At 47.1% G+C, this 16,595-nt stretch overlaps 2 protein-coding genes across 5 annotated transcripts in view; one reads left to right on the top strand and one right to left on the bottom strand.

Annotated features, from left to right (window-relative positions):
• ARID3B (AT-rich interaction domain 3B) overlaps positions 1-14,306 on the bottom strand; it is a 37,624-nt gene extending 23,318 nt beyond the window's left edge. For all 4 annotated transcript variants that reach the window (XR_015701543.1, XM_087744881.1, XM_087744882.1 and 1 more), the window contains exons 1-3: positions 14,092-14,306; positions 10,617-11,290; positions 1,173-1,244 (exon numbers count right to left, since the gene is read on the bottom strand). Coding sequence is in view for 3 of the 4 variants with exons in the window: in XM_087744881.1 (XP_087601007.1) it covers positions 1,173-1,244; positions 10,617-11,201 (657 nt within the window). In the remaining variant the exon portion in view is untranslated. The remainder of the gene's footprint in view (positions 1-1,172; positions 1,245-10,616; positions 11,291-14,091) is intronic.
• A 66-nt stretch (positions 14,307-14,372) lies between these two features.
• Positions 14,373-16,553, top strand: LOC104016716 (actin, cytoplasmic type 5). The gene is made up of 2 exons (XM_087744888.1): positions 14,373-14,478; positions 15,058-16,553. Exon 2 carries the CDS (start codon positions 15,069-15,071, stop codon positions 16,197-16,199), a length of 1,131 nt encoding a protein of 376 aa, XP_087601014.1. The 5' UTR covers positions 14,373-14,478; positions 15,058-15,068; the 3' UTR covers positions 16,200-16,553.
• The last annotated feature ends 42 nt before the right edge of the window (positions 16,554-16,595 follow it).

Raw genomic sequence — 16,595 nt, 5'->3', positions numbered from 1 at the left:
TGTACCTTTGAGACACCAGGGATGTAAACTTCACTGCAGCTTCTCCTAGCTTCATGATTCCCTCCTTCAGTGATTGTCACGTATGTGACAAACTCCAAGTCCCTTGAAGGAGGAGATGAAAGGATAGAGCTTTCCTGTAACTACTAATGCCTGGCAGGAAAGGCTCCTCTAAAATAAGCCAAAAAGCCTTGAAAAAAATATCAGAAACCAGCCTGGAACCAGTTTGCTGCAGAAATCATTTTACCAAAAGGCTTAAAAATGCAAGCATTTAACACAAAGTTCCATAGGCAGCTTATTCCAAAGGAGAGGCACTGTATGCTAGCATTATCCGCTGATTTTTCAGAAGGGACAGGCATGAGTGTTATCTTACAACCACCTCTTGAACTGAAAAATCTAATTTTCACCTATCAAGAAACCTGTGAGGCCACAAAGTGACAGGTTGAAAGGGCTGAAGTCAGTCTCTCACTGAGATACAGGAGGATATAGAAAAAGACAGAAGACAATGCTGTACATGAAGCAGAATTTAATTCCTTCATTCATTTGCACTGAGGAAGAATCCTGCATAACTCCAGAAATTTTTGCTGGTTGTAGCTACTCTTGTGAAGCAGCTCAATGGGAAAGATTCACTGGGAAATATGTATTTCATCCTCTCCATAGGTGCTGCTAAGCTACTTGGTATTCATCTAGTCCAAAAGAAGAGAGGCTTTTTGGGTTTGTTTCCTGTGAAACTTTCGCACACACTGAGCTCTGGGAAGAAAATGCACCAGTGTATTTGCACAGCAATTAGCTGCACCCTTTCAGAAAGGGCCAGCTTAGCTTAAAATGAATTCCTCTGATGTGACACGTAGCTGCCACATTCAAATCCACAACCACAGTGCTAATCAGGTTCAAGAAATTAAATACTCTTCTCCCAGCTGGAGAAAGTATTGGCTAAGATTTTAAATGTCAAAAGTCTGGTTATTAAGTCTAGTTCAAACCATATTCCGGTGACCAAAGGCAACAAAATAGCCCAAAATAACCGGTTTGTAGGCAGAGGGCTGCAGGACAACGCAGTTTTCTTACAAAATCACTACAGAGGAATAGTGAGGGCTCAGTAGTCACCTTCTGTCACAGATCAGGGGAAGAAATCCCCAAAGTTACCCCTTCCCCAAAATCCCCATGATCAGACTGACCTTGGCAAAGTCTCGTGAAATTTCTCTTCCTCGGCATCCATCACCTTCGTCACTCCAGGTCACATTGCCATTCTAGGGAGAGAGAAATGAAAGGGTGAAAGGATCACCAGGGAAAGGCTTTGTGGACAATTCCAGAAAGCTTGCAAATGTGCATTTTTGGGCACGAACATGTACAAAAGCAGCCGCTGGCTTAGGCCAAGACGACTAGAAAGATGGGGGACATTTGTGCATTTGTCACAGCACACTTTCCTGGAATTTCTGACATTCACCCCAAAATGGCATTTCACCTGGCGACTACTGAAGGTAGGGGGAGTTTTTCAGCTCTAAGATTTTTCTCGCAGAAATGTATCTCAAAAGACTTGTCTTGACACCAGGAAAAACCATTCTAGAGGAAACTCCTCAACACCTTCAACAGCCAGCTTCCTTCATCTGCTAAACAAAAGTATCCTAACCCCCCCTATAGCAGGTGCTTTGCTGTAATGAGGTCCAAGACCTAAACAGAGAGGTGCTGCTTTTGCTCTCCATGTCCATAATTTTTACCAAGTCCACATCCTAGAGCCCCAGGTGAAAGGTGCAGGTGCTGCCCAGGCATCCTTCCTTTCTCTTCACCAGGTGACACCCAACTGCTCCCCCTCACACTTGGGAATGCCCTTCTGGTCTCCCCTCACTTGCCTACAAAACCAAAATATGCCAAAGAGAGGGAAATAATCCCACTGGAACACTTCTTGCCAACCCTTACTCCTGGAAGCTAATGGATCTGGATTTTCCCCACAGAAATGGAAAGCTCAGCTTTGCTGGATTAAGGTTCATTCTTAGGCATTAAAAGGATTACTCTAGTTAGGCCTATTCTACTTGGTAAATCATCATCCTGAAATGATCACCAGGGCTGGGAACCAGCAGAGGCAGCCTCTGGCTGTGTGGCAGGACTGAGACCAGAAGAATGCTCCTGAAAAACTGTTGAAGCATCTTTAAACCATAAACTTCATAAAGCTCCAGTGTAGCAAGCACTCCGGAGCCACTCAGAGAGAGAACAGCAAAATCCACCTGGCAGGGTAGCTTGGACTACCCTGTCCTGATAAACACCCAGCATCCTAACACAGATAGAAATGCACTGAAGATAGCAAGAGGTTTCAGCAGAAAAAAAAGCATGTGAATTAGAGAGGTGGTCCAATATCTGAAATCCTGGAGTCATCTGGTTGTGACACATACATTGAATTAGAAAGATGAATAGCTCTTGTCAAGGCCAGGCAAAGCTACATTTCCCCCTTTAAAAAACACTGCAGTGAGCTGCCCTAATGCCTGCTGATTTAGTTTGAGCCAGTAATTCCTGCTGGAAAGTCAATTATCCAGTGAGTCCCATCAACTGAAAGATATTTAATGGGGGATTATTGCCACTTCTGTTATGTCAGCTGTTTATTACAGCAGATCAATTCCCAGCCCTCTCTAGGAAGAGACTTGAAGAACAGTTTTGTTCACAGGAGGATTCATCTGGGTGTCCTTTGCTAGCAGAGATTAAAAACACAGTTTTTTTGCTAATTATGGTAACATCCAGCTGCTCCTAAAACCCCACCGATTGTTAACTCAGATCAACAAACCTATGTGAACAGCCAGAATAGGAGACAGTCTCTTCAGAAGGCAGCAGCTATTTCCCATCCTCAACTTTACATGCTCCAAGCCAAAATGATCTGTAAAGGGCTGAGCTGATTTCTTCCCTACTTTGTACTTGGTTATAAATCCAGAGAACAAAACTGCTTGTGGTATTAAACTGGGTGCTCCAAGAAACAAAACACTTTCTTTCATAGGGAACTTTGGTCATGCTGAGAGCTTATTCCGCTACATTTGAGGACACGGAGAGGAAGAAGAGGGCTTAAAGGAGACAATTCTTTACTGCCAGTGGGTTTGAACTTGGTAAAATTTCCAGGAACAAAACTTTCCATGGGATTAAAGACTCTTTAGAAGTTATTTCACTCATTCTATTTGAAGAGAAAGGGTAATTAGAAAAGAATGACAAGATTAAGGTTCAATACAGATAAGCAGAATATACGCACCCTACTTCCCATACCTACATCCTGAGATGCTCGAGAGCACAGAAGTAATGCTCCCCCACACCTCGCTAGTGAAAAGGAGCTTAAAGCTACCTGAAGCCATCAGTGTTTTGCCATATGTCCAGAAAATTGGCAGAGATGGATATCACCTGGCATGACAGAGTGATCTGAGGTGAGAGACAGTAGACAGTGTTAGCGTTTCCTCCTGCAATAGCTGGAAAGGTTTAAAGCCAGTTACCACTCCCCACATTAAGCTATCAGAAGAGATAAGGAGAGCGCTTCTCATCTACCTCAGTGCAAGCAGCAGTCACCATGGTGTAAATCAGCAAGGGTGCACTGAAATGATGCACGGGCTGTGGAGACATGAGGACAGAGCACAGGTTTGTTTTGGGTAGCGGAGCTAGCAAAGTCTCAGGCTAGCATGAAATGTCAGCTCAGCAGCCAGGGAATAAAGCCTTATTTATTCAGAGAACAGCGTACTAGCACTGACAGGCACTTTCCCAGGCTTCAGCTTTGATCTTGAGGGACTATTCTGCTCACCAAAACCTCTGGGTCCATGCCAAGGCTACAACCAAAGATACCAAATATTGGCAGCGGTCAGAGCAGCAACCTGAGTGCAACTGGAACAGGTAAATCAGTGAAGAGCCCCAGGAAGCTACTGAAGCAAGAGGTGCTCCATATGTAGAATAAACTACATTTTGCACAGCAAGAGAGCTCAGCAGGAGCTTCGGTACCAAGCTTCCTTTCTATTCCTCCTAGGAAAACAAAGTTACCCTATGCTGAGAAGCCCGCCTCCATATAAACAGCAGGAACCTGAGAAATCAATATATCCTCACAAGTCATTAAAAGACCTTTGTATAAGTCATGCAATAGTAGCAGGAAGGAAAAAACACTGTTCAGGGAGGCAGGTCATTCTCTGGGGAGAGTCGTGCCTCTCCCTCCACCCATTTGTATCAAGGGAATTTGCTGATGTTTGACAAACAGCCCTTGCATTACCACACGCAAGAATTTATCTGGTTTCTTGCAGAAAAGCAGCCCTGGCTGTGCTTTACCTCCCGACACCGAGCATGAGTGGGAAGACAGAGGTGTTGGGAAGGGCTGGCCACCTTCACAGGCTGCTGGCAGAGCCAGGGAGCCTTCCCGCACTGCAGACATCTCGGAGGCCACCAGAGCTCCCCCCCCTCCCCGGACCACCCTCTCCCTGAGAGGCTGCAGGCCTGACTTCAGAAGCAATTATATCTGGAGCTATTTTAGGATTACTCCCTAACCACCTGGAATATCTTATTAGAGGGAAGCTCAGATGTCCAGAGCAATTTTGGTTTCCAATCCCACATTCAAAAGCCAGAGTTAACCCTGAGTTGCCAAGCAGACAGAAAAGGAGATGACAAATGCTTTCCTGCTTCATCTAGCTCATTCTTTTGAGGACAAAAACCTTACAAACAAGCAGCTTCAACCCCTCCCTGCACAACACCTACCTCTCAAATATTACCACCTCACATGTCTGTCCCTCCCAGAGACTACAGAACTAATCAAAACTCTGTGCTCAATAAAAAAGGTGGAGTATTACAACAAACAGAACAGCAGCTCATTGTTTCCTCCTCCAGTTTTGCCTGCACAAATTGCAGTTAGCATGCAAATGGGGACATTGACAAGAAACTGGAAATGCTCCTTTTCCAGGTCATTCCCTTCTTCCCCACCCCAGTTTCATACCACATTTGAGAGGGGCTCAGCTAAAGCCCGATGAGGTTTTACCAGACTACAAAATTGTATTCAAATGGCAAACTCTGAACTGGCGAGAACCCACTAAAGCTTTAATATAGAAAAGAGAAAGAAAAACTTCTGGCATGAAACTCAATAATCATTCTGCACCTCCTTACTGCAGACCTGCAGATTTCACAGATGTTTTAGGCCAGAAATCTGCTCAAATATCCACTTAGGGACAAGGCTAAACACTGCAGTGAAGAAGAAAGCCCCTCCCCTACCCCATGGGTTAACTGAAAGCACTGAGTCAATGAAAAGGTACAGGGGCAGCAATTTCAGGATTATCAGAGAATCCACAGAAATTCCTTTTGTGGGTAGAGTTAAGCCTTAGGAAGTGAAACAGATGCTATTATAAAGAACACTGTTGTACTACAAAACGCTGATAAGATCAGGACTACTGCCCTGAGCTGCAAGTTCTCAAGCATGGAGAACCAAGTTATAATTACTGCATGCACAAGCTGCCTGGTAAAGCTCTGCTGAAATTGGAATAAACCCTCCCCAGTCTTCCTAATAACAGAGCTCAATTCAATATCTACAAGCTTCAAAGATGGGTTTTGAAAACATTTTAGTGATTTCAGGAATGGCAGGAAGGATGGGGAAGGAAAGAAAAAGAATGGACTGAAGTTAACAGATTAATTACTTTTTTTATTAAGTTTCTTTTATGTGCTCCCATGACCTAGTGACTGCAGCAGCAATACAATTCCTTGCAAAACAGGAATCTGCTTCCTTATCCTTAAGGAAAAGGTGGACTCTTTGTGAATGACTCCTATTCACAAATACTCAGAGGAATTAACTAAAATGTAAGTGACAAGAAGATTTGTTCAGTGCTATACGGCTGTGGGAAGAGAAATTCTCACTGCCACATGAGAGTCTCAGATTTACCCTGAAGTGAGAAAAACAGAAGTGTAAGAATACAACACATTCAAGCTCTTTCCACCTACCGTTCTCCAGTGTTAGCTAGAATTTCTATAAATTGGCACCAAAGGAGGCAAGCCGCAACTATTCGTAAAGATAAATTTAGTGCCTGAACAAATGCTAAAATAAGCCATATCTTCCCCAGGATATGAGCTCCTCATTCTGCTCCTTTGCTCTGCCTCCAGATATAGCACAGTCACTGCAATATAGCATAACCTTGATGAAGCCTATGGAATCGCCCCTTGAGATGAAGATCTGGGGGAATGCTCTGACATCTAATACAAGTTGTTTGTAGGCTGCTGCCTACAGTCATTATCACAAACAGTTTCTTGGTTCTCTTCTCCCATACATTATTTGTTATATCAAACAAAAAGGAGACTTTGTTACCAAGATCCTGCTCTGCTCCAGCCACTGATGCTGTACTTTAAGTTACATAGCAGTATGAACTCCAAGTTAGGTGCTACAGCAGAAGCAGACTGTCACAGGGATGAAGACTTCATCAAAACAAACCTAAACCATGAATTCAGGAGAAGTAGCAATTGGCAACTCAAGAATTAAAACCTGTTTTTATGGAGAACAGCTTTCAGGAAAAGAGAAATCAAATATCTAACATCAGCTATTAATGAAGAATTCTCCTCCCACTACATCATAAAAAGAATAATACCCAGTGACCTGCATAAGGAATTAAAAATCCAACTCAAATTGGGCCCTGGATAGCTGAAATAACTAGGAGGCAAAAAACACACTGTGTGAAATGCAACTTTTTTTATTCCTGGGACCTTCACCCCCTCTGGATTAATGAGTATCTCCTGAGCAATACCTCAATATGCACAACACTTGAGGCACATACTTAAGGTTATGGAATCTCAGCCACTCATTCCTAGACCCTAGAGCAAAAGCAAAGTAATTATTTTAAGCTGACTTATCTTAATAAACACCATGACCTTTGTAAAAGTTTAGGTCAGGATTTTCAGGAGTGACTGGTGATTTCTGAGAATCTAACATGAGACATCCCCAAAAACCAGACCACAAACCACTCTCTGAAAGTCAGACAGCTGCTTTATGGAGACTTACCTTGCTGTATTTAAGAAGGCATTAAGTATCAGCTGATGCCTGAAAACCTTAGCTTTATTTTTACATTCCACAAAGGAATGCACATACTAATGTGCATGCTGTAGTAACAGCCTGACAAAATTGCTGCACACCAGCCTTGAGTGGAAAAGGAGCAAGCGGCACCAGCAAGACAGCGGCTGTGGCCCTGCCTTCCCTGGACGGCTCTCCCTGGTAACCGGAGACATCACCAAGCAATGCAAGAACCCACGGGAGGAGGACCCACACCCAACCATCTGCTAAAAGCAACATTTTCACCCGCAGAATTAAAAGCTCATTTTTCTTCAAAGACAGGCAGCCCACAACGCCCTTTTCGAGGACGGCTGCAGGAGCCTTCGGCTGTCGGAGCTGTGATGGATTTCCATGGGATTCGAGCAAGTCCAAGGAGTGAGCAAGCTGAGCACACCCCCGCCCCAGCTCTTCTTTCGGGACTGCGACTCCCCAACAAGCAACTCCACTCCCTTGTTGTTTTGTGCTGACAGGATTCCCACCGCCCCTGTGTCATAAGCTGAGCCAGCTCTTTTGTCTGCCAGCTTGTTCTACAATTATTTACTTGGCTATCCGGGACCAAACAGAATGGGGCTTCATCTTGCTGGTAGTTTCCATCTTTCTGCCATCTTCATGCCACATGCCGTCCAGGCAATCTTAGCCTTACACTTTCAAGATACATTTTTCTCCAAGGGCATTGCTTTCAGAAGAACAATCCACACTTGAAAGAAGAAATAGCAGTGACTTTTTCCCCCTCTTCCGCAAGCAACAGCCATTACACATACCACAAATGCTCCCAGAGCAGAGCTAGCTGGAAGCAGTGTATACTCACTGGTTATCAGCCTCCATCTCAACAGAAGCTAAAAAAAAAGACAAGTTCAGGAATCACTTAAAAAATAAACTGGAGAACACAGGCACTTGTGCATTTGATCCTGATTTTTCTGCCTAAAAAACATTTTACACAAAGACAAAAGAAAAAGCCCAGTATCTCTAAAGCATGCATTTGAAATGAAAAAATTCAAGCAGGGCTCACACCAGGGCAGTGTGCTACCATTTAGCATACAGAATCATGCGGACAGTCCACAGTTGCACACACAGTTCTCCCCCTTTGCTGTCATGCCAGCTAACAGTTCCTGTCTGCCCCCCTGGTTTACTCCTACCTCCACGCAGCCCCCCACTCACCAGCTCTGAACTGGTATATTGCAGTTAAATTTTTACTCCCTGGTATGCAGACTCCAGTGGTGTATGCAAACAAGTTGATCTGCAATATTTACCCTACTCAAGGTGAATATACTGCACCAGCATCACTAATATTGGGCACTTCAATATGGTCTTTTGAGCATGCCATAGCACCTTAATAACATTGTTCACCAGCACGATTACAAATTAAGCCATGCCTCGCTGGGGCAAACCATGTAGCCTAGTACTCCATCGTCAGTGACAGTACCAGAAGACAGTATTTCGGGACAACATGGGAACCTGCCCACTTTCTGGCATACTTTCCCACCATCCAGAAGTGTTGCAGCACAGCACATCCCTGATATTCCTTTAGAATCCATTCCTTAACTTGATGTCCATGAATTTCTCTAATTCCATTCTTTATTGCTGTACGGTCTGCCTCCCCTGCAGTGAAACAGGTTAACACAGCAGCAAGAGGGTTTTTGTTTTAGTTTTGCTGCCTGGTGAAGCTTTGTGCACTTTGGCTTCCAGCATAAGTTAGCCTAAAATCAGACTAAGCTGCAACCTACTACCAAAATACTTGATTACGGCTGAAATGGGCCAAAGTAACTGGATGAGTATTAGTGCACAGTATGCCACCTGTAAAACAGTATTTTTTTTTTGCTATTCCACATCTGCTAAGATGAGATCTGGCATGCTTCTGGTCATTTGTCTTCCCAGAACAGGGCAAATGACCCAGGAATCAAGCCTATTAATTCAGTAAGATTCACAGGACTCTCACAAGATAAGCAAGTATTGGAAAGAAGCACAATGACATACTTGTTAGCACCAGCCAAGCTAGAAATAAAAACAGCCAAAGACTAATGTTAAGTGTTATTTTTTTTTTAGAGAGTGATCCCTCTAACACCACCCGAGTCCTACCTGCTATTCTCCACCCAGAGACCTGAAAGAGGAAGTTTTCGCCAGTCACTCCAATCCAGTAAATTCTGATGCAATTTCTTTAGTGACCACCCCCTGACCTACATTCCTACCTCATTTCCCTACAACAGCTTGAGTAACTCTTCTTTTCAACCCCTCCTGAGAAGCAAGTGCAGAGAAAACACAGCAGCAACCGGTTGCCTGCTGCATCCCATGCACCAGGGCTGCTTCGCCAGCATGCTTTATAGCACCAATAGTCACAAACACCATTCACCTGGCAACTTAGAGGAGTTCCTGCCACATGCACTGGTGTAGAAACACCAAACTGGTACAGTTTTGCATGAGCAGCTGGGTAGGAGCCTACAGGCCACAGTAAATGGAATGGGAGAAGCACTAAAGCCTGCTGAGCTTTGGCAGTTCCTCCTCAAACTGCTGCCCATGGTGGCATAAAACAAATTATCTTGTGCATGCAACCAACAGCTAAGGGGAGAGACTGCCCTGAACGCCCACAGCAAACTCTCAAACACCTATGGTTCACCAGCTACCACAAAGCAGCTCCAGCTTTTTTACTTCATAGGGTTCGCAGGAGGGAAGGAAAACACAGCTCTGTTTTTGTCCATACAAGGTTTCTTAGCTCAAAGAATTATCTGAAGCAAAACCTAACCCTCTATCACATTCAGGCTAACGTCTGTAGAAAAGGACAATTAAGTTCAACTTTTTTCTTTATTTAAACCATGCAGTCCTTCAGCTCAATTTCAATACACATAAATGCTGTAAATGTCTCTGAAAGTCTGCTCAAGTTAGCTCTGTAACAAACAGCACACAAGTGCTACATTAACTTAAATACCCACTTACAGCAAAGAAAAGAATTCTTGATCCTCTGGCATTTGTCTACAAGGAGTAGTAATTCTTCATTCAAACACAGAACTAACGTCCTACCAAAGCCAAGCAGTAGCTAGTTAGCTCCTTCCTTCCCACACATGAAGTATAAAGTGGCTCTGCTTACTCACAGGATCAGTGGCAGGACACGCACTCTTCCCTGCCTGCCCACGGCACCAACCAGAAACACAGCCAGCCTCACTGCATCCCAGAGGTCTTACACAAAGGGGTTACAGATGTCGTACGTGAAATAACTTGAGTGAGGCATTAGCAGGCAAGTGTCTGCACCAAAAATAAATATAGCACCAGCCTGTTCCATTCTGAATGGCTCAGCAGCAGTGAGACTGACATGAGCCAAAGATCAAACCTCTACCTCTCCATAAAGGTTCTTACAGATTGGGGTTTCTATATCATTAGCTAGAAATCTGTCTCTGTAAAGCAAATCAAGTTCTTGTGAAATCTCTTCGTAAAAGAATAAACCTGGAGGAGTACACCACAGAAGCATTGCTCTGCACATGTCTCGTTCTTGCACTCTTTTCAAAGCACTTGCAAACAGCCAGTGCTTGTAACAGGACACTGGGCTAAATAAATCCTCGGTCTGACTGAATATGGTCATTCTTATTCAGAAGGCAGTAATGTTAACACTGACCTGTTTGAGCTGCTCGTCCAACCGCCAGTTCTGGCGTCCAGACGGGGAACCAGAATACGGTTGCTTAGTAGTGTCTTTACCCTGTTCTTCTTTGCCCTGCTGTCCCCGCTGGTGGCCCGAAGCTGGAAGAGGATTAGAGGCAGAGGCCACTCTTTGGTTGTGATGGGCAACTTTGGGAGCATGAAAATATTTCAGAGCAGAGCAGGTTTCTTTTCCAGTCACATCAGCGCCATCCTCAAGATCTCCACCTTCCAAACCCCCTTCTTCCTCATCCTCCTCATCTTCTTCCTCCTCTTCTTCCTCCTCCTCTTCCTCTTCTGGCTCCGAATTCATGCTGCTCTGATCAAAAGCCCGCGTAGCTCCGGCTGCAGATGGGCCTCTGGCCAAGGGACCAACAGCAGAGCCGCCTGAAGCCCTGCCAGATGCAGCAGCTAGGACAGCTTGCTGCACAGCCAGCTGTTGAGTGTAGAGCAGCTGGGCTTCTCTCATCTGCCTCTGCTGTCTCTCCCTGGAATCCATCTGCAGAGGTGTTTGCTGCTTCTGCTGCTGCTTCTGCAGCTGCTCAACCACGGCTTCCAGCTTCATCCCGCAGTTTGCATGGCTGGGAAAAGAGGGGGGCGTTTTTGACTTTATCTGGCAGGGTTCAAGCCCCGACCTTGGGAGACTGGCAGAATCTGAAAGATAGACAAATATTTGTCTGTATGAATATAAAATGCTTTCATCTTTTCCCCAGGAAGAGGATAAATAGAGTGCAAAGCCAATACTCTTTCCTGTGCAGGAGACCGTGAAACAATCAGCTTCATGTTTAACAGCCTCAGGCTCGAACTTGCATTCAATTTTCAGACTGTTTAATTGTATTTTCAAGCTGAACACATTTGCTATAACCTCAGTTTCATATACCCCAAAGACAGCATCTGAAATGCCTTTGTCCACTGTCCCAGCAGTTCATTTTTTTTGTCAGAATCCTTCCACACTTCCTAAATAATTACTCTTGAAATGTTAGGTTTAGCATCTAGGGTTTGGTTCTTCTAAAAACACTACCTTAAAAGGAGATAGACAGGATGATAAGCTTGACCATATTTCTATTAAAAAATGAGCAGGAATTTATCGCACGCCAGTTATCTCTAAATTTTTTATGCTTTCACTACATTACTAAATTCTTTACTCCTCATATGTCTTTCTTAACCCCTCCCCCTATATTTAGCCATTATTTTTCCCCAGGAGAGCAAAATAAGAGTAAAGCAAAGACCACTGCAGCCTGAAACAGACTGCTGAGCACCAAGCAACTCCTGCCTCTGGCTCCCAGACTTGCCAGTGCATCTCAAGCCCTGGCCATGGCCTCCCTTCAGTTTTCCCAGCCAAAGGACACAAGAGCTTTCCTAGCTCTCCATTTTGACCTGCAGCAAGCCCATGCTGAGCCAGCACTAGCCTCCTCTTGAGCAAAGACCAATAGAAGAGACCGCAGTCGGAAACACAGCTCTGATCTAGAGTAAATCCTAGAAAGACGACTATGCCTTTAATCCCCAACCATTAAAATCAGCACGTGTATTTTGGACTTTGTGTCACAAACTGGACCTGCTGACAAAGACTGTCCTTTTTTTTTATGTAAAAAGATGCTTAAACAGATCCCACTTGCTGCCCTTCAAGGTTCATCGATATCAAAATACAGTCAGCTTGGAGAAACAAAGGAAAGGCCAACTACAAACAAGCTACGGAGTCTCCCAGCCACCTCCCACCACCTGGTTTACAACCAGCACTGTGCTATTCAAGCCACATACTTGAAAAAAGAGGCTATTTTACTAACACACATTTTCAAATCAGACACAGTTCTGTTCTAAAACAACAAATAACCTACCCGATACCAGTTTTAAAAGGGAAAGACAACTTCCAGCATCCTAGCGCAACTCCAAGTCTTCCTCTAAGGTGGTCAGACTGAGTCTCTCATACAAAGTGCCCGTAAGCTACAATGCCCAACTCATTTTTCCTCTGCAAACTCTTGCCCGTGCTAAATAACAGCCCATCACCAAAATGAAAAGCCTGGCCAGTGCATTTGCTTTTTTATCTAGCAGGCAGCAGCATAGCTTTAGCTTGCAAATGAAACAATATAAAGTGGATTAGAGGTTTGAATGTCAGGAGCAATAATGCATTACCTGGCAGCTGAAAAGAGTCTTAGACTCATTGGGAAGGCACAATACACCATCTGGCCTAACTTCGCACACACACACTCCTCCAGTAAAGCAACAATGAACTGGTGTGGGTGTTGCAACAGCAACCATAAACCAGGCTAGAGAACTGCCAGCCCACACCTTGCTGTATATTGTTGCACCTGAGGCACGGTGAGGCATCACCTCTCCTGCCTGGGGGATATTCAGCAGGGCATGCAATTAATACACGCCTCAGGTACCTTAACGATAATAAATGACCCAATACTCAGTTAACATGCCGAGCAAACACACCTCAGGTGCAGCAACACCCTGGTATGCGGCGCCCACGTATTTCCTGGAGTTCAGGTACAATAGCATGTGACAGGTTACAGCAGGATTTATGCGCAGCTGCTGAGGGTTTTTGTCAGAGCCCAGCACAAACCTCACCAACCTCCAAAAAGATGAATTTTGGGTACAGCAAACACGCCCTCAGCAAGTATTGATGTTATTGTAGAGAGACAGCCAACTTTACAGTGAGTTTTAAGTCGACGAGGAGATGCATTGCCCACAGCAAATAATCAAGTCACAGGATAGAGTTTAAGATAACAACTGCAGCTAGACTAACAACATTTAACCATTCTAGCTTTTAACATCCATTTTACCCCTCAGCATGGATATTTGCTTACTTTTTGTGCCTCTCCCAATCAAGGCAGTGAAAGGATGCAGTTTAACCTTCAGGTCCTCACGCACCAGCCTTTATACTGCTTTTAATCCCTGGGAGAGCAGTTTAATTAAAAAGCCCCCTGATCTGAATTTTTAACTAGCTCTGTTTGCAGCATAACTAGGAAAGCGCCTGCCTTCGCGCCAACCGCGCTTGGGAAGAGGTTTTCCAAGTGGAAACCACCTGAAAGAGTTAAAGCGTGAGATGAGCCAGCCTGCCTCCCAGCCCCGAGGAAGGGAGAGGTCTCCCAGGGTGGTAAACAAGTCCATCAGCCCCCCCGCCGCCCGGTTTTAACGGAACCCTCCTGTGCCCCAGAACCGCCGTTAAACCACCGACCCACGCACCCACGCCCAGGGGAGCTACCCAGGGAAGGGCGGCTGTCCCGGGCGGCCGGCCCCAGTTCCCCGGCCCCCCAAAACCGGCCGCACCCGCCTAAGCGGCCAGTGAGCTCCAGCCCACCCCCTCCCACTTCGGTACCGGCCCCCGGTGCAGGCCCGGCCCCACGACCGGTACCACCCCCCACCTCCATTCCCCCGGTAGCGCCCCCTCCCTCCTCCCCCCGCCGCCCCCCCCATAGCCGCCCCACATTCCCCGCCCTCCGGGCCGTTACCTCCCGCGGGCCCCGGGAGCGGGTCGCTGCCGGCCCGTGCGCGGCCGCCTCGGCTCCGCCCGCAGCACAACCTCTCTCCTTCCCTTCCCTCCCCCCGCCCCTCCTCGGCCCAGCCGGAAACGGGGCGGTGGAGGTGGCGCCCAGCAACGGAAGCGCCCACCCCACTTCCGGGTACGGCCCCGGCAACGGAAGGCGAGCGCGACCGCCCCGTACCCGGAAAGAGCTTAAGGGGGAAAGGAGGCGGGGCTGCCAGTAGCCCGGGAGCCAATTAAATAGCGAAGCCAGAGGCGGCTTCCGGTTCCGGGGGGATAAAAGGGCGGGCGCGGGGCTGAGCCTGGCAGTCGCTGAAGAGGAGGCGGCGCCGTAGGGCTGAGGGAACGCGCGCAGGTGAGGGCTGAGGCGGCGGCTCCACCCAGGGTCCCCCTACGTTTCCCTGGGGCTGGGGTCCCTGCTGTCCCTTCGGGCCCCGGGAGGGAAGGAGGGAGAGTGCTTTATGTTGGGAGCTCTTTGTTCTTTCAGGTCTGTGGTAAAGGTGTATGGGGGGGGTGGTGTGTGTGTCTGTGTTGGGGGATCGCCGCTGGTCCCCTCAGGTCCCTGGGGAGGGAGTGAGAAAGGCCTGTGTTTGTCTTCTCAGGGGCTACATATATACATATTATTTTATATATATGTATATTTATGTATGTGTGTGTGCATGCATGCATGTGTTTTGGGGGAATAAATAAGTATTATGCTTCCCTGGTGTCTCCTCTCCACTCAGGCCCTGAGGGCTCTGTGGGCAAACCTTCAAGACTCCTCAATATCTCCTCTCACCTTAGATCCCTCAGCACTGCTGTTGGGGCTTCCTAGCATGTTAAATCTTTTCAGGCCTGTAGTGCATGGGGGTGGGTGTCAGTGCTCCTTGATGCTCCTGCTCTGTTCCCTCTGCGGAGGGACTCTGTGACACCTCCATGTCCCTCCTTACCTCAGGCCTGGTCAGCATGGCGGACGAGGAGATCGCTGCCCTGGTGGTGGACAATGGCTCTGGCATGTGCAAGGCAGGCTTTGCAGGGGATGATGCCCCCCGTGCTGTGTTTCCCTCTATTGTGGGGCGCCCCCGGCATCAGGGTGTCATGGTGGGCATGGGGCAGAAGGACAGCTATGTGGGGGATGAGGCCCAGAGCAAGAGGGGCATCCTCACCCTGAAGTACCCCATTGAGCATGGCATTGTCACCAACTGGGATGACATGGAGAAGATCTGGCACCACACCTTCTACAATGAGCTGCGTGTTGCCCCAGAGGAGCACCCTGTCCTGCTCACTGAGGCCCCCCTGAACCCCAAGGCCAACCGGGAGAAGATGACCCAGATCATGTTTGAGACCTTCAACACCCCAGCTATGTATGTAGCCATCCAGGCTGTGCTGTCCCTCTACGCCTCTGGCCGTACCACCGGCATTGTCATGGACTCTGGGGATGGTGTCACCCACACTGTGCCCATCTACGAAGGCTATGCGCTGCCCCACGCTATCCTGCGTCTCGACTTGGCTGGCCGCGACCTGACCGACTACCTCATGAAGATCCTTACAGAGCGGGGCTACAGCTTCACCACCACAGCCGAGAGAGAGATTGTGCGGGACATCAAGGAGAAGCTCTGCTACGTTGCTCTGGACTTTGAGCAGGAGATGGCCACAGCTGCCTCATCCTCCTCTCTGGAGAAGAGCTATGAGCTGCCCGATGGGCAGGTGATCACCATCGGGAACGAGCGTTTCCGATGCCCTGAGGCCATCTTCCAGCCCTCCTTCCTGGGCATGGAGTCCTGCGGCATCCACGAGACCACCTTCAACTCCATCATGAAGTGCGATGTGGACATCCGGAAGGACCTGTACGCCAACACCGTGCTGTCAGGGGGTACCACCATGTACCCTGGCATCGCTGACAGGATGCAGAAGGAAATCACGGCCCTGGCACCCAGCACCATGAAGATCAAGATCATTGCCCCACCGGAGCGTAAATATTCCGTCTGGATTGGCGGCTCCATCCTGGCATCTCTCTCTACCTTCCAGCAGATGTGGATCAGCAAGCAGGAGTATGATGAGTCTGGCCCCTCCATTGTCCATCGCAAGTGCTTCTAGAGGGGCTGCTGGCAGTCACCCGAGGGCTGTCCTTGCCAGGACAGCTTCCTCCTCCTTCTACTTTAGACCAGAATTGCTCAGCTGTTACTTATTTCATGTTTTAACTAATTTGTTGAGGTACTGAGTAGTGATGTGTGTGTTTTAATGGCCTGTTAGGCTGTAGTTCTCCTGTGGCTGGCTAGCTGCTCCCCCTCCTCGGGGCTCTCTGGGCCTTGGAAGTAGATGGAGGGTTGTTCACTTTATCTGATGTAACACTGATAGGATGACACTAAAGTTAGACTTGTCACTGTTAGGTTTGTCACAACTGACTCCTTTGTAGGAAAACAAATAAACTTCTTAGGCTTAAAAACTAAAGAGGTTATTTTGCTTTCTTTCAGGGTCTCTCTATCTCCTTGC

This window comes from Nipponia nippon, unplaced genomic scaffold (assembly GCF_047370975.1).
Source record: "Nipponia nippon isolate SJK-2023a ecotype South Korea unplaced genomic scaffold, ASM4737097v1 scaffold_9, whole genome shotgun sequence".
In the NCBI taxonomy this organism is placed as follows: domain Eukaryota; kingdom Metazoa; phylum Chordata; class Aves; order Pelecaniformes; family Threskiornithidae; genus Nipponia; species Nipponia nippon.
Note: the sequence above shows the minus strand (reverse complement) of the source record. Positions and strands in the feature narration are given on the sequence as shown.